At 46.7% G+C, this 27,096-nt stretch overlaps 1 protein-coding gene across 2 annotated transcripts in view; it reads left to right on the top strand.

Moving 5' to 3' along the window:
- Nucleotides 1–25,273, top strand: part of SRSF4 (serine and arginine rich splicing factor 4) — a 28,731-nt gene extending 3,458 nt beyond the window's left edge. Inside the window, exons 2-7 of one of the 2 annotated variants that reach the window (XM_069623004.1) lie at nucleotides 1,930–2,072; nucleotides 7,155–7,232; nucleotides 7,435–7,538; nucleotides 8,604–8,818; nucleotides 13,182–13,265; nucleotides 23,055–25,273. In XM_069623004.1, coding sequence (XP_069479105.1) covers nucleotides 1,930–2,072; nucleotides 7,155–7,232; nucleotides 7,435–7,538; nucleotides 8,604–8,818; nucleotides 13,182–13,265; nucleotides 23,055–24,726 — 2,296 coding nt within the window. In that variant the 3' untranslated portion in view covers nucleotides 24,727–25,273. Of the gene's footprint in view, nucleotides 1–1,929; nucleotides 2,073–6,484; nucleotides 6,663–7,154; nucleotides 7,233–7,434; nucleotides 7,539–8,603; nucleotides 8,819–13,181; nucleotides 13,266–23,054 lie in introns of those variants that run through there. The other variant, XM_069623005.1, reaches the window with a different exon arrangement.
- The last annotated feature ends 1,823 nt before the right edge of the window (nucleotides 25,274–27,096 follow it).

The following is a 27,096-nucleotide window of genomic DNA, read 5'->3' as shown; positions in this document are numbered from 1 at the left end:
CCATGCAGGTCTTCTCACCGATCGATGTAGCTGACCCAGTACCCATCACGTGTAGACTACCTCAAGGCTCCTGCGTCTCCCCCACCCGTTACAATATTTTCACTAAGCCCTTGTTTGATATACTTGATGATCTGGGTGTCTCATATACTACTTATGCCGACGACACCCATATTGTCATCCCCGTCTCCGGCAATCACAAGGGCACATCCATGATCAACACAATTTACCTAATCATCGATGGCCACCCATGGATTATGCCTTAACGACAAGAAAACTGAGCTCCTCGTCTTTGGGTCCCCAAAAAAACTGGCTAAACTTTCCACCCACTACCACAAAATGTACCTAATTGACGGCCACCCATGGATTATGCCTTAACGACAAAAAAACTGTGCTCGTCGTTGGGTCCCCAAAAAAACTGGCTAAACTTTCCACCCATTACCACTCCATTATCGACGGCATCACGATCAAAGTATCCAATGTGGTAGAAATCCTAGATTTCTATCTCGACTCAGATCTCAACAAACAAATCGGCGCCTCAGCCTCCAACTACACATGCAAACTGATACGTGCCCGCAAATCCTTCCTGTCCACAGCTAGCTGTATCACAATTGCCAGAGCCCTCATCCTCTCCAAAATTGATTACTGTAATGCCCTATACCTTGGCACCAGCAAACGCAACACATCCAAACCACGAATAATTACAATCATTTCCATGCTAGGTGCAGTTGGTTGATAGTCTAGCGTTTTCTTGGCCAATGAAGAATGCTTGGGTGTAGTGTGTGCAAACCCTTTCAGTCCGCCTGCTGCATTTTGGAGGCTTGGGCTGTTTTCCATTTGCCAAAGGTACATTTTGGCCCAGTACTGATGTTGATGGTACTGGCCATGGGGTCAAAAGTCAGTGGTTGTTGGATGCTGCTGGATCTTTGAATTTTTTTGAATGTCTTAAATATTGGCTTTGTTGTGCTGCTTTTATACAGAGGTGTGCTTTCTTCGTTTTGGCCCTTTAGGAACCTAACTTCTGGCAGGTATGCAAGTCTGCCTGCTTGTCGGTTTTTTCCGCCCTATATTTCACTTTTTTAAAATGTTTAATTTTCATTTAATTTAGTGCCCTGTTTAGTACGCTTATTTATTTGTAGCGTAATGTTATCCTGTTTCACTACCTTCCATTATCTAACTAGGGCTCTTCCATTGGATAGTTCCACACGAGTACGTCTTGGGATGTAACTCGACAGTGTTTGCTTTGAGTGAACTTGTAGTTTGTTCCTCTTTTTCAAGCCAGGTGTTGAAATGTCATATTCATGAGGTATTATTGATCCACGGATAGGACTGCAATAATCTGTAATGAGTCGTGGAGTATTACATGGCCTGCACATGAGAATTGATCTTAGTTAATCGCTTTTGGAGTTTGAGCTGGTAAGGGCATGCCGCAGTGTTGAGATTTGGAACAAACCTGTATACCAGTGCTATCCCGCTTCCTCTCCTATTGGTGTGATTTTTGCATTTGATCTTGTAGCAATGCTGGGTGATTGTCAGACGGCCTATATTTGGTCCTCTGAGGGGGCCGTTGACAATGTTGAGCCTGTTTGGCAACAAAGTCAATGTGAATGGTGCCTGGTCAGAAGTAGTTTGCCTCGGATGGCCGTTTCAGTGTCCTCAATTTTTGGCCAACTCACACTGAACACCTGGCTCTTATCTGATAGGATCGTGAAAGGAAGTGTCTTGAAAATCCAAGAATGCTAAAATGCTTCTCTGGTCAGAGGGATACTTCTTGGTAGGAGACAGGAAAGTGGGTGTGAAGAAACTAGCTTAAGAGGCCTGATTTGTGAATCCTGTACAGTTGCATAATTTGGATGCTTTGTTTAATTGCTCAATCTGTATGACAGTGTGACCCAAGTTAAAACTGCAATATATCCTCCTACCCCTTTTCAGTTATGGTTTTGTGGAGTTTGACGATCTACGCGATGCAGACGATGCGGTGTACGAACTCAACGGTAAAGACATTTGTGGCGAGCGTGTTATTGTGGAGCATGCTCGAGGGCCACGCCGTGACGGCAGCTACGCATCTGACCGCAGTAAGTGTCTGCTTCTTTCGATTGGCTGATAAAATGAAATATAGGTGCGCGTTCAACCATCTCTACTTGCCCCTGCATTTCAGTGAAACTACATTTGGGAGTAGGAGTGTTGCCACTTTTTTGTGTGAAATGCACTTTGATTGGGTAGGAGTGGCCCTCCTTATTGTACATGCAGTAAGAGTGACCATCTTGCAATGGTGTTACTTAATATATATTGTTGGTAAATTTCATACTGCATATTACCGTCTGTATATCGCTTGTGCTTGGTAGAATCTTGGTTTTCACTTTTAAATGCTTTAAAAATCGAACTTTCTAATTGATACAAATTGCAATTTCCAAAGGCTATGTGCAAACAAACACTAGTCCAAGATGGCCACGACTGCCCATTTTAACAGCAGTGCTCGCAAAGACTCCTATCTGCCAATCAAACTGTATTTCACGTTGCTATTTTTTAAATATTCGGGAAGCCACTGTGACAACTGTACATCTTTTGTGCAGCCTTTAACTGTAAAGATTTACCTCTGAATCCTACACAGCTCCCTCATGAGCGAACACCGCTTTGTGTACATCCATCACACCTCGGTAGTGCACAGCCAGTCCCACCATAGGAAGAAACGCCAGATTTACATTGCACGACCACAAAAATAACGTGCTGTAAAATTTGGCTGTTAACCCGCAAATATGAGCACTTGCAATCAACATACGCTGTCAAAGTAGCAAAGGGTGCGGAAAACACCAAGTGGTGTGAATCCGGGACAGTTGCCGAGTACTCTTACATTCATGCATTAGTATTCTGTTCACTTAGTTTATAAACAAGGTTTAACTGCGGCTCGAGGCAATGGGCAGTTTCATTGTAGAATGGGAGCACATCTAGGTGGTGTGTAGTTAACTTCACAAAAATAGAACATCGTGTAGCAAATCTGCAGCTAATTTACTGTTTGTATTCATGGCAGCCATGGTAAAGGAAAAGCAAGTCCCCATCTCTCATGCGTTACAAGTAAATGTTCACATTTCCAGTCACTTCCTCGTCCAGCTCACCATCCTGTCGTCTTCATGGCAGGAACCAAATGGGTTGAGCTTGCCCTGTGCACATGGGACGTTAAGACTGCTACACAAACTTTGCACTAAACTGCCACCCTTCTTACCATCCTCATAGACGTGACTCTTGCCTGATTTAGACCCTTGTTCCGGAATTAACCCTATATATCGTAGACACTTTTTCTACTTCATCTCCCTCGCCTTTCGTAGCCGAAAGGCTGCTAGCCACCCTCATTCGCCTGGTATACCTGTGCTGCAAGTGAGTGAATTGGAATGCCATTTTGTGCTGCCACGTTACCATCACCCCCCAAGATAACTAGCACAGGAAACTGGTACTGGTTGCGGGCACCCAGTCCCAATGGCTCGGGGTCGCGCCCGCCTCCTTTTCCTATTAAGCGTCAGTTGTGCTATACCACTTTAACGGGGGCAAAATTATCGAGTTGCAAGCTACTTCGTTCCGTGCACTCATCACCAGCCCGTGGCAAGTGCACATTTTGGAGTCTTGCTTTGTCAACATTTTAAAAAAAAATGGGCGTGGGAAAGTTCCTCGGGGGTTTAGTTTATTTATAGAGCGCACCAAACCTGAAGGTACATGGGCGCTTAAGCTTGATGAGGTACAGTGAACATACTGTTAGCACTAGCGTTGTTTTACAGATCAGGCTACGTGCCTGACATGAGCGTTACTTATGGTATATTCTATTTATATCACGCTCGTACACAGGTGTTTCAGGGCGCGACCAGGCAAAGGGGAACGGGAAGATCTTACTAGACCCAGTGCCATCGAGAACGTGCAAGGTAATGGTGCAAGGGGGGGGGATTGGAAAGTGCAGAGCATAGAAGAGAACAAGATAAATAATTAGTAAATAAGGTGATAAAGAACAGTGGTAGTGCAGCCTGTGAGTGGCAAAGTGCAAGGTTGGTCAGGTAGGGTGTATCTGTTAAGTTCAGAAGAATGGGGGTGGAGGGGCAGTGCAAGAGGGTGGCAGGCTGTCCCGGTACCTGTGCCCGAAGGACAGAGGGTGGCTAGGTGCGACTGCCGAGAGAGAAATCAGATCAACTGGGGAGAAGAGGGGCAGAGGCGAAGAGGAAGGTCTTGAGGAGCTTCCGGGACCATAGCTGGTTCTTCTTAGGTTTCAAGGTAGCAGGGAGGCAGTTCCAAAGGGACGCCCCAGCCGAAGACGGATCTGCCCCCAGCTCGTTTCTTTGAAAAACTGACCCTGAAGGAGTTGACGTAGAGGAACAAAGGGGTCGAACAGGGAGGTATTTACGGAGGGATAGTTGAAGGTATTTTGGACCCAGGCCCCAGAAAGCCTTGTGGACAATGCAAAGGGTTTTAAATTTAGTCCTTGGACCCACTGGGAGCCAGTGAAGGGATTTGAGCTGGAGAGATGTGATCCCAGGGCCTGGGGCCAAGGACCAGTCTCACAGTCAAGTTCTGGATTAGTTGTAAAGGGAGGAGAGTGGAGGTAGGTAGATTTAGAAAGGCTGTTACAGTAGTCCAACCTAGAGAGAATCAGAGCTTGGGAGACTGAGCTTATGAGGGAAGGAGAGGAAAGGAAGAGTACCTCCTAAGGGGGGTTCAGTAAGAAGTTAGACTTTTTAGAGACGTCTTAAGTTACATACATTAGCTGGGCATACATGTCGAGTGCCTAGTGTTAAAGATCTAGGCATTTAAACTTAGCGGCTTTGCCCCCTGGCTTATGGCTCTCTGGTCGTGGGCAGCAGCACGGCCTGGATGTTGGGTAGGACACAGCCCTGGACAATGGTGACATCGTTGCGGGTGGCTCCAGGATCTCAGCAGTCAGGTGCTCATCCGACAAGTTAAGTGGGCCATTCACCCAGTTTAAGTGCATAGCCGATTAGGCACCATTTTGTTGGTGGCTTTTTGGTTTGGTGAGTACAGCTTTGCCAAACTCTTGGAAATGAGCCTACCAGCTCTCCCTGCATACAAAACATTACAACGACTAGCTCTTAATGTTTCACATAGATTTGGCCATGGCTGGAAGGATACAGATGTCGAGGCCAGTGAGTCAAGTGTTTGGATTGATGGTTGACATTTCCTGGCAAGAAGCTTTCAGGGTTGAATCTTTGCAACCCTTTGAAGCTTGGAACCCGTTAGCTTGACCCTTATTTGCTCTTGTCGCTAAAAGACATGAATGGAAGACATGTCCAAGGCCTGCCGAAACCAGATTCTTGCTCTGTTGATGCCGAGACCCAGCTACCATGGAGAGACAAAGTGCTTGCCCTCCCTGTCCAAATCTGCCTTGATTTTCTCATGCCACTGTGCCTACGGAAAGCCTAGTTCACCAGTTATGTTTCTTGGTGTCTGTTGCTCATCTTTGCCATGTGCTGTCACTGTTGCCTAATATGGTCTGCATCATACCTTTGTGGCTTATCGGCTACTCATATTACAAAGAAACCCCTTGCATCTGGTGTGGCAGCATATGTGCTCTGGGGCAGGGAGAACTGCAGACGTTAACAGGAGAATAAATGGCTGTAATTGCCGGAGCCAAAGAAGCCCTCGTGAGATAGTTGGAAAAGTCTTGGTACCCCTTAGTCACCACCACTGTTGGGCCTTTCTACAATTAATCTTTTTGCATTGACCATTCCTTTGAGTGTGAAAAGGTTTACCAATAGTTGAGCCAGCTATGACTTCCTGATGATGCTCATCTGGGATCTAATCACACCACCACGCACATGGTCTAGGGAAAACATAGCTGCTATTTAGATTGATACAAAATGACTGCACAAAAACGAGTCCGCTATGCTACCAGCTTCCTACCTATTTTGCGGCTAGAGACTTGGGGCTCTTGCTTATTGCAACTCTAGCCCTTGCCTTTGGGTTACAGCCATGATAATGTCTTTGATGCCTAACACGTTTTACATATAGTCCGGTGCTTGCTTGGTTTCACTTACTCGTGCACTCAGCCTCTCGTAGGTGTCGCCCACAAGTCTTGGGTAAAATATAATTGGTCCTCCCACAAATATAATTGAGAACTTTCCAGAAGTGTATACACCCTTGCTCCTAATGCATTCTCTGAAATGTGCTGGCAAGTAAGGCCGTTGTGAATCGCGATTTACAGGCATAATGAACGTTTAAAAATAGTTTCTTGAAATTGATTTATTAAAAGTACATTTTATTTCTATTCAGGAATTACATCTGTTCACACCGTTGCATTGATATGTTTATATTTAAATTGTATTTAAATGTAGCTTTAACAAAATGCTTACAGTATATGAATGGTTTTGTTCATTGTGATGTTTACTGTAGATTTAACAAAGTCCTCAATGTTTTAATTGAAAGAGATCTTAGAGGCTAAGATGACTGACTGCCCGTGCCATATGCTGACCTTGGGGGTACCTTTCCATGCGTGTGGTGTGGCGTGGCTCTTTGACCATTGCGGCCCTTGGCTGACCCAAAAAGAGGAAGCCATGTGACGATCGCTACCTTTGCCCATTAGACCAGGGTGGTGAGGATCCCAAGGGTTAGAGACAGACGAAATTAAAGTGAAATGTTTTTCATGCCAGATATTCTCAAAACCACTAATTACAGTAAGTAATAATTAGTCATTGGCCTAGTGGTTTGGATACTTAAATGTTAAACATTGTTTAAATTTGTAATTTTCTTTGCATGTTAATTTTAATGTGAGCATAATAGTATATTACTTTTATGCTAGTTTTGCTGTGAATACTAAGTGATTTTGTTTAAAGTAATTTTCAATCGAGCCCAGTGGCTTGTTGCTAGTGCATAGTACTGCTGTGGAGGTTGAATTGGTATCTCTTGCCCCGGCGTTGAAAGGTTGCGGAGGCATCTTCTACATCCCTGGTGGGAAGAGATCTGACCAGACCACTGCATGAGCAACTTCCTCTCCATTGCATTGTGAGCAAGGCGGTGTCTGTTTCTTGGAGAAGGGACAGTTGCTGGTTCTCACTTGGGTAGAGGTTGCTGCAGATTAGGCCAAGTGGGTGGGGTTATAATTTTGAATCGAGGCCGTGCAGAACGGCCTTCCTGAAGCATCCGGACTACCTGTTTTTTCCCCACAGACCGATCAGACCGTTCTCCCATCTCGCCCGGGTCTCCACCACGTCGCGGGTCAGGACGTGGCCTTTCCAGCTCGGACGGTAAGGAAAGGGGCACTGTGTGCTAGATGCCCACTATGTGGGCATTGGTGGAAGCACGATTGGGAGGAGAGGGTGGGAGTCAGATGGATGCTTGAGGCTAAGCTGGCAGTAATTGGGTCAGTGCAGCTTGTCTGTTAAGCTAGAGGGGCAGGTTTCTGTTCATTCAATAAAATTGCGTGTGTATGATTTTTGTGCTTTTTAGGTTACCGGAGAGCTGGAAGAGATAAATATGGACCACCTACCCGTACAGAATACAGGCTGGTTGTAGAAAATCTGTCGAGCCGTTGCAGTTGGCAAGATCTGAAGGTTTCAACTATTTATTTTAATGTTACGCATACTTCTGCTTGCCTCTCATTGTTCTGTCTTGTGCTCCTTCTGCATTTCATTTGGGGGATGCAGGGGCAGCTTTTTTTCTCATTCCTTTGCTCATGCCAGAACTGTGGAGGTTAGATGAGTTCCATGTTAGTTTGGGGATCTGAGAACAAAAATTGCTGTGCAGTTGCATGGACTGGCCAGGGATCTGCTGGGCAACAAAATTGGGTTCCCGGGATTAACATGCATAGTTGATACAATTTGTGTATAGCGGCGTTATGTAGCTGAGGATAATGCAAATTAATCAAATGTCAGGCTTCCGATTGTTTTAATGTCAAAGGCCAAATTAGCAAGGGATATTTGCAAATACAGGGGTACACATTCTACAATGTAAGCTGCCAGTCTCACTTGCCAACTCCATTATGCACATACGCACATCACTCCATCTATTGCTTGCCAAGAGTCCATCAGTAGCTCATGCAGGGTTAGGTTTGGCTAAGCAGGAGCTAAACTCTTGTGCGTGTCGAGTATCACGGCACTACCACTAGGGAATGCGGAGCTGGTGCATAGGGTTCCAAACATTTAACTTCCACATACGTTTATTTTATTACCCTCATGCATTGTCCTGAACCTACAGCATTAAGTTCACATCTGTTGGCCGTAGGAGCCAAAATAAGATCCTGTAAGCTAGCCAGGCTCTTCTAGACTACAGCTCTCCCCAATTTCGAACCCTACAGTGGCTAGTGACATTTTGAGCCCTGGCAAATAGGAACCGTAACCGTTTAGGAAGGGGTTTAGGCCTTATTTTGTTTGCTTGGAATGTTTCCCACGCTGACCCTCAACACAGGAAAAAAACATTCTAGAAGTATTAGTATTTTTAGGTAAATGCAGATATAGTTAAACTCAGTCTTTTCTGGGCCTATTAACGTCTATTTCTTACCCTAAAAGTCACTCGAGATTAATACTGCTACAAAGCGTACACACTAAACGTAGTGAATTCGTTTTTGCTACCCTACACAGCCTCAAATATCTTGCATGGTTTTCTTTTTATCTATGTAGGATTATATGCGCCAAGCAGGAGAAGTGACTTATGCTGATGCGCACAAATCTAAAAAGAATGAGGGAGTGATTGAGTTCAAGTCCTACTCTGATATGAGGCGCGCATTGGATAAACTGGATGGTACTGAAGTAAACGGCCGAAAAATACGATTGGTGGAAGATAAAAGCCGCAATAGACGTCAGCGCTCATACTCCAGAAGCCGCAGCCGTTCCAGGTAACTATTCGTTAAGTTAAATCGATGGGCTCCTGGGTTATCCTTGTATTTGGACAGTATGCTACACGTGCTTGCAACGACCCGACTGCTAATGCCTGCATCATGGTGATGCTTTTTGTGCAGTGTCATGAAGGAGCCACCTTGGAAAGTTAACATCTGGGTTTCACTTGGCAGTTGCATTTTGCATCATCACCACCACTAATCTTAGTCTGTCGAGGTTCCATGCGCTTCCTGTGATTTCATTGTTTTTGTTTGTTTTTTTGTTTTGGTGTGATCATTGCTGTTTTGCATTTATATAGGGCCTTGGGTACCATTGGTATGTAACTTTTATATCATTTCGCCCCCACTGTACCAGTCAATTGCCAGTCAATGAAAGGGACCCTTGAATTGTATTTTTAGTACTTATTGAGAAACTTGGCATTTCAAATAAAATACTTTCAAGGTAGGCAAAGGTGCCTTATTTGTTCTATGTGGCAAAACCCTCTCGCCTCCATATCACATTGCCACACCCAAACCCCCCTTTCGTGTTCATGGCAAACATTTGGTACAAAATGGTTTGGCGAATACTGGATACAACCATAACATGGCATTGTATGAGCAGTCCCAGCAGCGATGGGCGGACATATCTTTTATATAGTGGGCCTGAGTGCAGAATCCAGCTGAGGTGGGCCAACATTTAGGCTGCATGCAGGGGCAGTGTTTTGGGGGGCTCTTTTTGTCACTAGTTGGAGTTTAAGATGGAAGTTGTGCTGAACAGGTAATGGCTGGGCGCAGGGTGTGCTTTCCTTTGGAATGCAGAACTAATTGGTAGAAGAGATGTGGTGTTGGGATTGGATTTTTAGACCTTTGGACCAGTAGTTGGAATGTAAAATTGCTTATTTTGCTCAGTGGTATCCAGCATGGTGAGCATAGGTGGAGCCGAATGTGATGGTTGAAAGGGGTGCTCTTTGCAAAGTCGAAGACTTGAGGGGTGCGTATGCATAGAGGAAAACAGTCAAATTTGCTGCACTGCGCACCAGAAGTGTTTTGTGTGGGTGGAATTTTGTAAAGTTTGGGTTGGTTCTAGCAACAGTGAGTGGCCATGACAAATTGGCGGCGGTTTAAGGGGCTGGTATTAGAATTAAGGCAAATATGTCTCTTTGCGGAGTGTAGGGTGATGCAGTGTAGTGCCATCTGTAGTGAACTGAAACCACCCTAACCTCAATCTGGGATGACCTCAAATTAAATGGATAGCTTCATTCCTCAAAGATAGATACCAAATAACGATACTTTCTGCCTATACCTCCCAAGCCCGACCAGTTGACACGCGAGTCCCATAAGGAGCATGCCTATCGACCTCCTGTTCAATCTACACTTGATCACCCTCCCACCAATAATTTGTTCACACAACATCCTGTTACAACCACGCCAACGACACTCCTAATTCTAAACCTCCTGAACTTAAAACCCAACTCCCGACCTGGCCTCCTGCCTCCTTGACATAGAACTCTGGATGACCCAAAGCCACCCCTTGTTAAACACCTCCAAAACGGAAATCATGGTATGTGGCAACTCGGAACTTCTTCCGCACCCACTACCATGGCCATCCGCCATGGGCGACTCACCGACCCCCTCCAACTCAGTGAAAAATCTTGGATGCACCCTTTACTCTGACCTAACACTCTTGGGCCAATTCAACATCTCAAAGTCCTGCCACTTCCACCTTAAAACCCATGGGTGCATTTTTCCATACCTCTCCTTTCCCAACACGCTCTCCACGGTCCAATCAATCGTTATATCCAGACTGGACTGCGCAAACCCCTTATACCTCGGAGTCCACACGTACCAACTGAATAAACTCCAAAGAGCACAAAACGCGGCAGCCAAATTGCTACTTGCGCTCGGCCCAAGAGACCACATCTCCCCAGCCCTTAAGGCGCTGCACTGTCTTCCAGTAGCCCGAAGAGTGACTTTCAAAACCTTATGCATCTCCCATCGAGCACTGCATAAAACCGGACAAGCTAAAACCCTACCGCCTCCCACGCACCCTAAGATCAAGCTCAGCCGGCCTCCTAGTCATACCAAAGACAAACTCGGTCAGGTTAGGCGGATCATCATTCTCAGCCTTGTCCCCCACGCTATGGAACTCACTCCCTCTCCCACCCCACATCCGCCTAACTGAGGATTTAACGTCTTTCTGCAAACTGCTGAAAACCTGGCTAACCCGTACCAAACTAACCCAAACAGACTAACAGCATCTCAATGACACCAATCCAACAAAAACTGCCTTATGCGAGAAATTGATAGCTAACAACCCCTAATATATATTAGAAGGATAAACTGAATCAAACGAATAAAGTGGTTAATAATAATAAGAGTAAATCATACGGATACGGTAAAGAGATTTAAACTCCTGAAATGGACATAATGCACGAGGAGTGAACAAAGTGAATGGTGTGGAAGAAATAGTTAGAATGGATGGAACAGATGAATGCGCTGAGTGGACGAATACATGAGTGGATGAACAGATGACTATAGTTCGAATGAGTGTGGAAATCAAAGGTGTGTGGAAATCGGATGTGTGTATAGAATGGATGGACATGTTGAGCGGCTGGTGTGTAGAGCGGACAAGCGGGTAGCGCGGAAAAATGCGTAAATACAGAGAAACGAGTAGAACGCAGGGGTGCGTAAAACATGAGTATGGGGAGCACCGAGAGTGTAGATCGCTGGAGCAGATGAATGTACAGACCAGGTGAGTGGATAGAGCGGGTGATGGTATAACAGATGAGTAGAGATGAACAAATGGAACAGGATATTGCTGTTGAATGCGTGAAAAGCATGAGTGCATGGAGCGGATGGGTGCATAGAGCGGATATGCACAGGGAGCGGGTGAATTCGGGGAGCGGGTGAGTGCGGAGAGCAGGCGATTGCGTGGGGTGGGTGATTGCGTAGAGCAGATGAAGGTGTAGTGCATGCAAGGGGATAAAGCGGACAAACGCCAGGAGCGGATGAGTTACACAGACCGATGAGTGCATAGAACGGATGAATGGGGAATGCATGCAGAGTGCGGGGAACGGATGAACGAGTGGAGCGGGATGGATGAGCTGTGCTCAAGAATGTGTAGAGTGGAAGACTACATAGAACAGACTAGTGGGTATGGCCGGCAAATATATAGAACGGACGAGTGTATATGAGCGAATGATCGTTTATGAAAAAGGTACATAGAGGGGTTGAGTGTGTAAAACAGGTGAATGGGGTGAGTGCATAAAACAAGTGAATGCATAGTACATGTGAGGGCATAAAGCGAACGAGTGCCTGGAGCTACTGAATGCGTGGCCCGTGGGGCAGGCTGGAATGCATGAGTTCGTGGAGCGGACCGGAGTGTGTGGAGCAGACAGGGGTGCACAGAGAGGATAGGAGTGCCCGGAACGGACTGGAGCACATATAATGGCGTGACGTATATAGAATGGCTTGGAATGCAGAGAACGTTTGAAAGAGCATATACCCCATCATATCATGCCACCATGATTACTCTCTCCTTTACATCAACACTCAAGTAGAATACAGAGATACTATGACACCATTCGGTATAACTGTTCTCATACCAATATCCGCCGCTCACTCAACATCTAAGTAAACACTGCTGGTTACACACCCCCCAGCCAGGCGTTCTCCTCGGGCCTAACGCAGCCACACTCGATCTGGATAAATCCTGCCCGAACAAACATACTCCTAATCTCTCACCCACCACACCTACTGCTAAAAATTAGCTATTACACAAATACCCACCAGCTGCACACATACCCGGTGCTCACACGCACCTTTTGACTCTCCCTACTGATCTGAACTTCGGTTCCCAGGGGCGTTCAACCTACCAGTGCCTTCAGACCATACCAATGGTATATAAGGCGTTATATAAATGCAAAATAACACGCCATCCAGTGGTGGATGGCAGTTAAGCAGTTGGTTGCGAGTTCAGAGACTAGCTGGGCACAGCCACAATTATCCACATAGCGCTACATTTTATTTGCCAAGAGTCAGTTAACACTAGCTTATGGCTATTTCCTACTATGGGGCTAGGCCTAGGAGGTTGAAGTAGAGTGGAACGCAGGGGTGTGGGCAGTCTTTATACAATTTTGTCGGCCTTGGTTTTGGAAATACCCAACCTAAACTGGCCGGGCCAAAGGCTATGAACCAGTGTATTACAGAACTTTTTATCACCGAAATTGGTAGTTTGGCACTGAGGTTAGATTGTTTATTTGTTCTCCATAGTATTTGGGTGCCAGTTCATGAAGCATGCAGACGATCGCCCAATTGTGTAGCTGAGGGACTGAAATGTGTTAAATCCTGAATAATTTAATTATTTGTATACTTTATCTCGAAGATCTCGGTCTCGAAACAGATATTCTCGCAGAAGCCGAAGTGGAAGCAGCAGAAGCAGTCGGTCAAAGAGCCGCTCTCGGTCCAGGTATGTTAAGGGAACGAATGCTGAGTTTGTTCGTTTTTGCTTGCCCCCTCTGTTCTTCTTTTTAATCTTGGACTGTTAATCCCTATGGCCATTCCTACCCAGTTTCTGCCCCTCCACCCAAAACTACTCATGGGAACTCTTTGAGCTCTTTAATCAAGCCATGTCAACAAACTCTGCACTCAGCAGTCTTCTGAGAGTTAATGACTGAGTTGTAAACGCGCTACTGGTGTAATAAAAATGTCTTGGCTGGGTCTGCCTTCAGTCACAGCATATGCATGCGTCTGAAATTCTAGCAAAGACGTCTGTACCGTGGTGATGTCTGAAACCAGACTATCTTGGGTGCAAGATAATACATTTCTCAAATGCGTGCATTTGATGGGCACTTTTTTATAAAGTACCTTAAGAAGGAAGTGACATTTGGTAATGGGATAAAGGATACCTGGGTCAAGTCCTGGCTTTTTAATCAGAGGGGTGATATTAGCTTTTTATAGAATCGGGCACTTGAACACATAGAAAAGGGAGTTGACAAAACTTTTCAAAAAGGAGCAACAATTTCCTTATGATCTAGGATAAGGTTAGCTGGAATGGTGAACACTGGGATGAACACATGGTGGAGAGGGTAGCCATATCCGCGAGAGATGCAGGAGCAAAGCTAAACGTGCATTCCAACATTAATTTGGGTGTACAGGCGGGGGTGTTAGTGAAGCCCTGATTTTGTCCCACGACGACCCATTAAAGATGCACTGTATGTCAGAACATAATTGGTCCATGGGGGCTATAGCCGTAGAAAGGACACTAGGCTTTTCTAAAGATTAAACAATCTGAAAAAGCTTTTTAGAGCAGTTATATTGGCTTCCTCAATTTGTCCGCTGAATGGCCATCCCTGGTTCAACTGGACCCTTTTCTCTCCCCCACCTCACTCTCCACTTCTGTTGTCCCTCGGGGCTCTCTCGCCTTGGCTTTTCAACATCTACCGTGCCCCCCTAGCCCTTTGATCTCTGCCATGTCTCCTAGCTCCAGTGTTATGCAGACCACACAGAACTCCCCTTCAAGCTTCCCTCTGCCGCCACCTCCTTGTCTGCTATTCAGGCATGGTGCGCTGATGACGATCTCTGCTTTAATGCCAGTAAGACTACGATCTTTCTCATTGGGACCCCAGTTCCTCCTACACTCTGGCCTCTCTCCATGGGGCCCCCCTTCACCCTCTTGAGGGAAAAACCCCGGGTGTAATCTTCGACTCCTCTACTTCTCACATCACAACCTTGCTAAGAAGGCCCACTTTCAGCTGCATCTTTTCAGGGGCATTCCCTCCCCTTCCCTCAAGAAATCCAATGTCTACAGTGCTGTGATCCTCTCCAGGCTGGACTACTGCAACAGCCTCTTCCTCAACCTGTCTTAACTCTTCCCCTGCCCCCTTCAACTAATTCACAATAGGACTGCGGGGCATCTTTCGCTTCCCTCCAGCCCTAAAATCTCGCCACTGGCTCCCAGTTGCTGTGAGGATCAAGTCCAAACCCCTCTGGCCTTCTGGGCTCCCTCACCCTGCACTAGCCTGGCTGGGCCTGCACCACATTGACACCCTCACTCCGGCCCTTGCTGATTTTTGCAACCACTCCTTTGCCTCTGGATCCTTCCCCTCCCCTCTGAAGCACTCCTTTGTGCATCCTCTTCTCAAGAAACCCACAGCTGATCCTTTTTGTCCAGCTAACTATCGCCCAATTTTCATTACTCCCTTTCTTGGCAAACTCCTGGAAAAGTTGGCCATTTCTCAGCTTAACCTTCATTCCAATTCTGTTGGCTGTCTCCATGACCACCAGTCTGGCTTCATAGCTGCCAGAAGCACGGAAACTGCTCTCCTAAACATCCGTGAAGATCTGCTCACCAACCTTGACTCTCATTCCTCTGTCCTCCTCCTCGATCTCTCTTCTGCCTTCGACACGGTCAACCATACCATCCTTCTCAACCGTCTCCGTGAAAACCTCTTTCCTCTCAGATCGACCCTCCCAGGTCCAACTTGGGTCCTTCATTTCATCTATCTTTCTCTCTACCTGTGGTGTTCCCCAGGGGTCTAACCTCTCGCCCTGGCTTTTCAACCAATACCTGGCAACTCTCGCCCACTGCATTGCCATTTTCAGCTCAAATTTCCAGTGCTACGCTGACGACACTCAACTCATTTTCAGGCTGCCCTCTGCCCACCTCCTCTCCCTCTCTCATCTCTGATTGCCTAACTGCCATTCAAGATTGGTGTGACGCCAATGATCTTTGTCTGAATGCCAGCAAGATGGAGATCCTCCTCATCGGCACACCTTCACCCTCCTTTCCCCTCACTCTCTGGCCGGCCTCCCTTGGCACTCCTCCTACCCCCACCTGCGAGGCTAAGAACCTCGGGGTCATCTTTGACTCCACCCTTTCCTTCTCCGCCCACATCTGAGGTCTCTAAAAAGTCACATTTCCGACTCCACCTCCTCAGAGGTACTCTGCCTTTCCTCTCCTTCCCCCAGAAGCTCATGGTATCTCAAGCTCTTGTTCTCTCTAGCTTGGACTATTGTAATAGCCTTTCTAAATCTACCTGCCTCTAATCTCCGCCCTCTGCAACTAATCCAGAACAGGACTGCGAGACTTGTCCTTGGCCTCAAGCCCTGGTATTGTATCTCTCCAGCTCTGAAATCTCTTCACTGGCTCCCAGTGGATGCAAGCATTAAATTCAAAACCCTCTGCATTGTCCACAAGGCTTTCTGGGGCCTGGGTCCAAAATACCTTCAACTATCCCTCCGCAAATACCTCCCCCCTCGAGCTCTTCGATCCTCTACCTCCAACTCACTCGGGGTCAGTCGTTTTTCTAAGAAACGAGCTGGGGGTAGATCTGTCTTCGCCTGGGGCCTCCCTCTGGAACAGCCTCCCTGCCACCTAAAACTTGAGGAGAACTATCTCCGGTTCCAGAAGCACCTCAAGACCTTCTTTTCTTCTGCCTTCGCTCCCCCTCTCCCCTGCTGATATGTTCTCTCTTGGCACTGTGCACCTGGCCATCCTGTATTTTTGGGCCCAGGTACCTGCTCATCCTGTCACCCTCCCGCACTGCCTCCGGGCCACCCCTTACACTGGGGTCTGTCTGTACCCATACAGCCCCCCCTTTTTCTTCCTGCACTTATCGGACCTACCCTGTCTGCTGCCTTAAACTGAGCACTTGCAAATTGCTGGCTGCATTACCACTGTTTGTTGCCTTTATTATTTGTTTCTCCTCTGCTTTGCACTTTCCACCTCTCCCCCTTCCATGCACTTTTCCCCTCCCCCCTCTCCCATGCACTTGCGCGTTCTCAATGTCACTGGGCCTAGTAAGATCGCTCTTTTGTTCTCCCCTGTTCCCCTCCCCCTCCCTTGCCTTGTCGCGCTCTGAAACAACGAGCGCAATAGAAATAAAATATCAATCAACCACCGAGCCCTTCCAGCTCTGTTCTTGCACTTAGCACGTGGACCTTCTGCTCCTGCACACTTCACCCAGTGCTCTATCCACCTAAACCCCCCGAGTCCCCTTTGGTACTCTTAGTGCAGGTTCTGAACTTGCACCATCTGAATGGCACTAGACCTAGTAAGACAGTTTGTTTTATCATCCCTGTAACAACTCACCCCCTTCCTTTCCTTGTTGCGCCATGAACCGCTTTGTGTATAGCCGCCCTATAAATATGCAGGTTTGTTCTGCATGGGGGAGAAGTGTGCACTGCTCCTATTAATGTGTACTTGATGGCTTTAGGCTCATACTTTTTGTTTGCGATCACTCAAATGTGATTTACTTTGACCCGTATTATAGACTGCTAGGGCTCGAAATTAAGACTGGATAAGCTGGAGCTGAAAGCAAGCGTCCCCAAACAGCACGATCCTCCCCGCAATGAGAGACAATGAAAGACTCTCCCAAAATGGGAATAAGGCCAAGACAGAGTGCGGGTGAGCGTAAATGGGAGTTTATCAATCAGAATAGGGCATGCAAAGAACTCTGCAAACTCCGAGAGCGCTCTCTGACAATAGCAAAGACAGGCGTATATATTTACAAAAAACGTCATCAAAACCTACATACTATAGGGGGCACAAGTTCATTGGGATTGGGTGGCGACGACTAACTATAGGTGCTGCTGCGGCGTGGTTGGTCTTGGCTGGAGGACGTCACTGGTCACCCTCGTGGGTTGGGCTGGGCCTGGCAGGTCGGCTTGAGTTCATCCGGGCGGTGTTGGTGTGGCAATGCTGCCTGTGGCAGAGATGAATGCCTTTCCTGACTTACTTGCCCTCGGCCATGCACACCGCAGTCATTCAGTCATTTACAGTCTTATTCTCTTTAGTAAATCTTCCAATAGGTTATTTTATAGGTTAATGCAACACAGGAGGAATGCACCTTGTGAGGGGTCTGGAGGTAATATATCGAGGCCTGGCTACCCGTGTCCTGTTGACCGGGGCCATAGGTCGAGGGCTAAGCTTCGGGGCCTGGGACGGGCGGTACAGGTCTTTCTGCCTTGTTAGAAGTTATGGATGTTCCGCTGCGTGTTGTCAAAGTGTTGGGTGTCCTGATTGCACAGGGCCATAAGTCTAAGATGGTCCGGTGGGTTGTGGGGTTTACGAGGGGGCGCTTGAGTTTAGACAAGGGTTTACTGCTGTGTTGTAAATAATGCAGGTGGCTGGCCGCGGCCTTGGGTGCTGCAGTGGGGCTACAAATCTTTGAAGCGGCTCCAGTCTGGTCGGGGGAGGTGGGATAGCGCAGAGCGGCCTCTGTTCTCATGTCTTGGCAGCCTTCGCAGGGTGGGAGGGGGATACATCGAGGCCTTGTACGCATTCACAAAGGTATCTCCCTCGTGTGTTGCTGAATGTAGGTAAAGACATCGCAAACATTTGAACACTTTCTATAATACTTATTTAAAATCACTTCAAAACATGCATTTAACCTTTGCTGGATGTGTCTCGATTATACCCAGTCCGAGCACCATATTTGTACATTATATTCTAGCAGCTACAGTGTTTTAGTTACATGCATATACATTCGCAGTAAATGAGGTAGTAGTTGGATCGGTGGAGTACATAGAAAACGACCCGCCACTGTACGTGACGGTGGTGGCACATAAGGGGCTTAGACATACACACATAAGTGCATTCTCGCGCATCCTTTACATGAGTTCATAGTATAGTTGCATTCGCTTTCTCGTGTACTCTAGCAGCATTAGCTTGGTTATGGCGCAAAACCATGGGAGGTAGGTTGCCCAGTGATACACGCAACAAACAGATCCCTGGAGCGTTCCTTTATTATTAGCATTCACCTGTAATGGTGTGAGCTCACCATTGCTTATATCATGGGAGCATGCTCTCTCATTTTAATACATTCTACAGGCGTTTGTAATATTCTCTCATTTTAATACATTCTACAGGCGTTTGTAATATAAGAGATTTTGTGGAAGAAAGCATACTTTGCAAGAGGTCTTGACATTAATATATACATATATATAAAGACTGTCTGCCATCAGATGACCATTTTACCGTTCTTCTCATTGTTCAGGCCTGCTGGCCGGGTCATGCTGATAGTGATAGTACACTGCGGGAGGTGAACTGTTACAATGTTAGCGTATTGCGCTAGCTCATGTCCGTCTTGTTCGTGGGAACGTGCTCGCAGCGGATCTGCCAGGGTGCTGCGGCAACAGGGATGTGACTCCAAGGGTGGGGGCCGCGCTACAGTGCGCTGAGCTCACACCATCTTTACCGGACAAAAAATGGTTTCTGGGCCTAGCTAAATTTGTATGGGCAATCAATACGTGTGGGCAATGTCTCCAGCGGGTGAGCCCTCCACCACCTGGGCCCGGGTGGCACGAGGGAACGCCCAATGAGCCATAGCCCTCACCTGGGGAGAAAACGCAGGCGAGAGGGTCTCCTGGACCAGTCCTCCCCTACAGAGCTTATAACTTCTCGTGAGTATCTAGATTTAACCAGTGGCCAGGAGCTAGCACTGGATGGAGATCAAGGAGCTGGTGCATTGCTTTCTGCAAGTCTAGCCTCAAGATACATAATTTGACTATTTTCTATAAATTGCCCCAAATGCACAGTTAAATTCACATAAGAATGTGTGTTTAGCATCTATTGGTCTAGGGGGCCAAAAGTACCTCCTGGGAGCAGTTGGTGTTAGGCTAAGCAAGCAGGAGCTATATGGCTCTCAGCTCTCCAATTTGTGAAACCTTGAACGGACTTTTACTGGTGGGTTAGGTTAGAGCAAATCCTGACTGGTGAGAATCCTGAAGTCTGTTTACTGTGAATGTACGTGCTGCCCTGGACCACATTTGTTATGGGACTCCAATTTATGGGTTAACTAAAAGGTGATGTGAGTAGTGCATATAAACACTTCATACACTAAAGCAGCTGACTTCATTTGAGGGCTTGGCAATACTTCAAATGCACATTATGTTCCATTTGGTCAACATTGCACATGCTTATGTATTCTATTGCTGTGCCTCCTTCCCGCGGTCCTGAGGGCAGTTGGATGGTGGGGAGAGGAGCAGGTCCAATGAATACATTGTTTGGACATGTGCAACGTACACTAACCCAGTTGGCTGGCTTTTATTTTTTATAAATCTGTTTATGATTTTGCAATGAAGGTCGCTTGGAGACAACTGGTTATAAGACGGTACAATACATGGGTGTCTCTGGTTAGCAGGGGAATGAGTGCATCAGGTTACTGCACATTCAGTACGTAGTGGACTCTGCCCCCACCAGGACATTCCAGTGAAGTGCTCACACGGTTTGTTCTTTTCCCCAGACCTGAAACTTCCCAGAGCATCCCCATGCATGCATTATAAATTTGCCTCGAGGTACGCACATCTGTCCACTTCTTCGACCCAACAAGCAGAGTTGTAGGCATTTAGTATGTCAGTGCCGTCTCTACTGTTGGGCAAAGACTCAAGGGAGGCAAGAATGGAGGGCTCCAGTAATTCCTTCATTAGTCTGATCATGGAATAGTCTGTCCAGGGTCACATGGAGGGGACTTGGGTAGGAATGTTGACAAATGGGATCCAGTCAAGGATCCGGCCCTTGGAGTGGGTACTGGGTAGGCTGTTTTGGGGCCCTTGGCCTTCTGGGCTGTGGGGGGCCCTTGGCCTTCTGGGCTGTGGGGGGCCCTTGGCCTTCTGGGCTGTGGGGGGCCCTTGGCCTTCTGTTGGCATCTGCGGAGTCGATGTTATTTGGTTGTCCTGTCGAGGAGCAGTAGGATATTCAGTGGTTTGAGGGTAAGGTTCAATTTTAGCTGGAGTTCGTAGCTTGGCAAGGGGGAGGCTCTTGATGTGGAGGGATATTTTGGAGATAATGGTAACTCCTATCAGTACTGAGAATAGAGTAGCCAGTGGGTAGGGTGAGATGGAAGGGCTAGCTGCCTATGCAAGCAAGTCAAGGTTGTTGTCAAGGAGGTCATGAATATGGGGGGCGTGGCCGCAGATGGAGCGAGTGTTGATGAGGGCGCTGGCAAGGTGTTCAGGCCCGGCAGAGGTGGTTGGAAATGAGGCTGGTGGCTTGGGGGTGGTGTTTGCAGGGTGCGGGAAGTGACTGGAGGTAGGCCTAGATTTTTACTACTGTATGAGCATGTCGTTTGCAGTGCGTCTGTTCCTGGATATGGTACCCAGTCTGGTGATGCCCGTGCAGGCAAGATGGTGTTTCCAGAGGTGAGGGGTGTAAGGCTGGTGGCTCCAGTGCCAGTGTTTCAGGGGGTTGGCGTGGTGACTAGTGATGCCCTGTCAGGGAGTCGTGTGCACAACTGATTCTGAAGTGGGGGGTGGCAGAGTAGTAGACTAGGAGCATGGCTGTTATAGCATGATTAGGTGCAGCCGCTGAGCCCAGTCCTCCAAGTTAGGCTGGTGGGATGGAGGGAATCTGTGGGTAACTGGAGAGGGTGATTTGGAAGTATATACCTTTGTATGATGGAATGACATCCTCTCGTGTACCTGAGCCAGTGAGTCACCTTTTAGGGCTTCCTTGTTTTATGGTTCCTACTCTCCGCCTTAGACTTTCACCAGGTAAACAAAACCTTCCTGCTCCGGTACCCCTTTCCATTTTATGGTCAGGCAATATCCCTCCAATGTTTGGCTAATAATCCAGGGTCTGTCATACCCCCCCCCCCACCCTCCCCGGTCCCCCTTGAGGAGGGCCAGGAGCGGATGCATTACTTTGCAACCTTTGCATTGGGCATGTTAACCTCCCTTCATGATCTTTTCCCAGGAGAAGGTAGTCTTGAGGGCTCGGCCCTCCTTCCTAAGGTGGTATCCATATTCTATCAAAAAATGACCTTGCAGGCATTTTACGCATTTTACACACCACCTCCTTCCAGGGAGGATCATAGACTTGACCCCAAAAGGTTTCCTAAATTGTCATATTTCCAGGCTGGCAAATGTCAATCACGATCAGCTTTTTTGGTCCTCCTTCCAATTAATAATTTTAGATCATACTTGTGAACCAGTTGTGCATTAAATGAGTAATGAGCAGGTCTTTGAGATTAGTCCCTTGGATGATTCTTCCTCTTGTAATAGATTTTCATCTTTAATGCCCTTGTGGTGATACAAAGCTAGATGGAGCAACCTGTCTTAATTTCGCATAGTAAATCATGTTGCTCTACCTTGGCTATTGGTCCGGTTGGCGTAACTGGCATTTGGAAGGGATTGAGCAATGCTGAAAGTAAAATTGCAGTGTGCAAAATGTAATGTTAAATTCTGATAACTGCAAAAGTCAGTCTCTTTTGTGAATGAAGGGTGGTGTGTGACCAGAACAAATGATTACTAAACTTAACACAGTAAGTTGCCTGGCACCAAGTGTGTAATTTTAAATTGCAATCCACAACTCAAACAGATGTTGCATCCCGTCTGCATGTTAAACAAGTAATGTATGTTTACCGCTGCTCCTAAACCAGTAGGAGCAGACCTTTTGTACGCAGTTGGAGACCTAGACATAGAATTTGGAACTAGGACACCTGGGTTCCTATCCTGGTTTAGGTGTGCTGTCAAAGTGGCTAATGCTATACTGACTTGTATCATTCCTTCACCTCTTTTCTATCCACCTTCCATTTTGATGTCCCTCATCCCCTCCACAGGCACTTTATTTTGTATGTGGACCGTCAGTGACACATATTGGTCTTTTTTCTCAGATGCATACTAATTGACCTTTTCGTGAAAAGGTCACTTAGGACATGTATGCGGGGGAACCCGCAACCCCCACTCAAATAAAAAAAACCTGCAACCCCTACCAATCCCATTATATTTATTACCCCCAGCCCACCCCATATCTATATGGATAGATATAGTAAAGGTCAATTGTAGAAGGTAAATTTGGGTAATACCTTTCTCATTGCTTTCATTTGCCCAAGTGTGCAAAGATATATATTTTCTTGTTTACTCTGACCCCATCACGGACACTTTGACCTACGTAGGGAGGTAATCCTCTTGCACTTTCTTTGCCTGGCATCAACCAGGAGTTCTGTCAGCAGACATTCCACATGGCCATAAAACCGTGATTGCCAATTACATGTACATTTTCTGTTAGAATTGTTTGTAGTCTGTTGGCAGGTCTCATTTTGACGTATGTAGCATATTAAAGAAACTTGCCTGTTTCCTACCTCTTCTGTGGCGTTGCTAGATATTTGCTCAATCTAAGAATAATAAAAGCTGTTTGCAAGCACAAGACCACATGCTGGAAAATAAATTGGGGGTTTGGGGGGGGGTGGAAACTTTTATTGTAAGCATATTGGTTACTTTGTAATCCATTAATTTCGTTTGTTCTCCACCAAACTAGGTCACGGTCACATTCTAGAAGCAAGAGTCGCAGTCTGAGCAAAAAGAGGTCACCTAGCAAAGAGAAGAGCCGAAGCAAAAGTGCTGAACGTGCACGAAGTAAAAGCGCTGAACATGCACGAAGTAAGAGCAAAGAGAAGGAGGTGGAGAAGGAAGACGGGGCTGACGAGGAGGCTGCTGAAGCTAATGAAGACAACGAGGCAGCAGAAAGCAGAAGCCTCAGTCAAGAGAAGAAAAGCAAAGGCACTAGCAAGGACAGGCGGGATAGAAAAAGTGGGAGCAGAAGTAATGATAAAAGGGGTAAGGAAACCAAAAAGAAGAGCCGTAGTAGAAGCAGAGACAGGAGGAAAGGAAGAAAGCGGGGCAGAGGGGACCGGGATAGTAGGAGCCGCAGTAAGGGAGAAAGAAGCAAAAGGCGCAGCAAGCGGGAAGGCAAATCTAGCAGGAAGAAGGAGGGCAAGAAATCCAGATCGCAATCCCAGGAGCCTTTAGTACCAGAGTCTGATAAAGAAGCAAAAAGCGATGGAGAAGACATGGAGACAAATCGCAATTCACGTTCTAGGTCCCACTCTATCCCAAAGTCCAACTCTAAAGCAAATGCTGCCTCACGCTCCAGGTCCGGATCCAAAGCCAGGTCGGATACTGAGGTGAAAACTGCATCCTTGCGTTCAAGATCCAGATCCAAATCAAAGTCTGACCATAAGATTAAATCCACCTCACGATCCAGGTCCCGATCGAAGCCTAGAGTGGAACGTAAAGTGAAATCTCGTTCCAGGTCTCGCTCCAAGCCACGATCTGATCGCAAAGTGAAATCACGTTCTAGGTCCCGATCCAAAACCAGATCCAAACGACGAGCAAAATCCACCTCCCGATCTAAATCTAGCTCTAAACGCAAGGCAAAATCCACCTCGCATTCTCGCTCACGGTCCAAATCTAGGTCAAAACGTAAAGTGAAATCCCCCTCACGCTCCAGGTCACGATCCAAATCTAGATCGAAGCGCAAGACAAAATCCCCTTCACGCTCTAGATCCCACTCCAAACCAAGGTCTGACCGTAAAGTGAAGTCCACCTCCCGTTCTAAGGCTTCGCGATCTAGGTCACGATCGAAATCGAAGACTCATCGAAAAGTGAAATCCACTTCCCGTTCAAAGAAATCACGCTCCAGGTCTCGTTCCAATCCTAGGTCTGATCGTAAAGTTAAGTCTACCACACGCTCCAGGTCCAGGTCCAAGCCTAGGTCTGAGGGCAAAGTCAAGTCCGTCTCTCGGTCCAGGTCCAGATCAAAGTCAAGGTCTGAGCGGAAAGTAAAATCTCCCTCTAGGTCTAGATCACGGTCCAATCCTAGATCTGACCATAAAGTGAGATCCAGCTCCCGTTCCAGGTCCCGATCCAATCCTAGGTCCGACCACCAAGCCAAATCCACGTCACGCTCAAGGTCACGGTCCAATCCAAGGTCTGATCCTGATGGTAAGCGTGCATACTCTCGTTCTCGTTCCAGATCTAATCCTAAATCTGAAACCGATGTGCAGCGAGCTTCTCGCTCCAGATCTCGGTCTAATCCTAGGTCTTATACAGATGAGCGATCAGACGTGCGTTCCCGGTCCAAATCGCCTGAGAAAGTAAGATCCCGCTCTAAATCTGGTTCCAGGTCACCCTCACCAATGGAAACCTAACCTGCTTCAGCCACAATTTGGAACTCTATACAAAGTTAAATCTTTTATTTTATTTTTTTTTTTGTACATGTTCGATAGTCGTAGCAGAAGTGATTTGAAGTAAACACATTTCGATGCTGTACATTTTTAACTGCCTGATGGCGTGTCTGTAATTGTTGAATGTGCTGGGCTTCATAAAGTTGGAATGAGTACTTTTAAGTAGGTAATGGTGCATTCACCTAGTTCTTCAATGCCCACCCTCATCCACTTCAATGTATGCCATCTAGTGAGAGATGACTAGTCTTAAGTCTTGCGATGCAATTTATTTTTAGTTTTCTTATTCTCCTGCTCACTTTGCAAGTTGAGTAGGAAGGTCCGGCAAATAACCTGCAGTGATTATAGGAAAAATACGAGCTAGAGTTCCATCTCCTAGCATTGTGACAATATTCCTGTTTTATATTCTCACCCTGCCTTTTTTATTTTTGATCCACCCCCTCTTCCATCTTGGAAAGTGCAGTCATCCATGTTTCCATAAAATTTGAATAAATACTATTTTTGCTTGACAACATTTTATTGTAGTCCTGGTTTTGCTGAATGCAAGTTAATGTCTGGTGGTTAATTTTTTTTATCTATTCTGTTAAGTTTATTCCAGGTGGTGTGTATCGAAGGCAGGGCAGTATAGGTTACACACTTGCACTCTGCCAGGATTATGCCCGGGTAAAGCAAACATCTAATTTGTCTTTGAAACAATATTGTGCTTTGAACAGAAACCTGGGCAAACGATAAATACAGTAATCTTGGGCCACATGCTTTACATTAATTGAGCGGGTTGAAGGGAGAATTATAGTAGAACCAAGCACTGAATACTAATGCCTTGCTAGGCCTGGATGTGTATTTTCCAGTTAAATGTGATGAAGTGCTGATTTGAAGGAGTAGATTGTACGTCGTGTCCATTGATATGGGCGTGTAGTGAAAGGGGTTTGAAACTGGAGGATGTACCAGGTGGGAAAGGAACATGGTGTTAGTGTTTGTGCGAGCTTATGTTAGCAGTAGAGAAATAGTAAGCAATTGTGGGTGGTATGTAGAGGACTAGTTAGTCCATGAATACTTTCTTAGTGAAAAGATGGAGTGGTTGCTCATTGAAAGGCAGTTTATGTAGAGGTCATGGAAGACTAGCGTGGGAGGTTGTAGGATACACGTAGAAACGTTCAATATTTTCTATTGTATTTGGTTATTTATATAGCGCTCTTTGCACACTTGGGTGGCCCAATGCGCTTTATTCCTCGGTTGGACCGCCCTTTGTTACCGTAGTCGATGTGGTTGGAAATTCTAGGGAGTTTAGCTTAGGAGATGCATGTGTGCATATTGCTGTTCTAAGACTTGGGTGGCTTGCAAGGCTCGGCTAAGCTGCCAGAGGACACATGGGTGTGTTCTGTTGAGGGTTGGAGATGGATTGCTATTGTGAGAGTCTATGTGAGGCCAGCTATACCAGTTTCCTTTCAGGCAGTGGACACTGTAGGCTAGTGACAGAGGTGTTGAGGTACGTCTGGTGTTTGTCTGGACGGCTGTGTGAACTACAAGGGATGTGCTTGGCCGTAGCCGTATTCTATCGTGCATGGATGCTTGGCCGTGCCTGAGGCCTGTGTCAACACTAGTGGTGTGAAGATGTATGTACCGTAGGCTGTGGGATTGCTCGGCTGGCATAATATATGTCCAGGTCTAGCATTGAGTCCTATACCAATGGGATTAGCTTTCATACTGTAGCAGGTATCCGCGTATATTAAACAGATGGGAGGCTAGCCTATATCTGAGAATCCTGTACAGTGCGTGAGAGGCCTCGGTATCACAATGCAAATGTTTTGAATCATACTGTAAATAATGGAGGCTACACATATATTCTGTAGTGTGCAAGCGTCCTAGGTCCCTAAATTGCAGTAGGTCTCTTATAGTAAACAAAGGGGAGGCTACACCTTGATTCGAGAATCCTGGGTGGGAGGGGCTAGGCTTTAGAGGACCGTAGGTTTCAGACTAGTACAGTAGGTTTCTGTAGTGTGACAGACATGGTTTGTACATAGATTTGGGAATACCTTTGTAGTGGGGGGATTGCTAGTGGTGATAGCTTCCCTGAATGAGTGATGCAGGTTAATAGTGGCAGTGAATTACTTGGTGATGGGCGTGTGCTACCCTGGGCTACTTATTTCATTCAGTTGACTCGCGTGTGGGACACAGTGAGAATGTTGTGAGTGTGCCAAAGCAACGGCTGCTGGCTTAACTGGGGTGCTTGTCCGGTGGGCGTGTTGTGGGTGGGTTGATGGTGGATCAGGTGTGCCACAACAAAAGCTTTTGGGTTACCTGGAGTACCACTCGGCTGGCAGTGTTGAGCATTATGTG

The sequence above is a fragment of the Ambystoma mexicanum genome, chromosome 11 (genome assembly GCF_040938575.1).
Source record: "Ambystoma mexicanum isolate Mex_15411 chromosome 11, UKY_AmexF1_1, whole genome shotgun sequence".
NCBI lineage: Eukaryota > Metazoa > Chordata > Amphibia > Caudata > Ambystomatidae > Ambystoma > Ambystoma mexicanum.
This window is presented reverse-complemented; position numbering and strand designations above follow the sequence as displayed.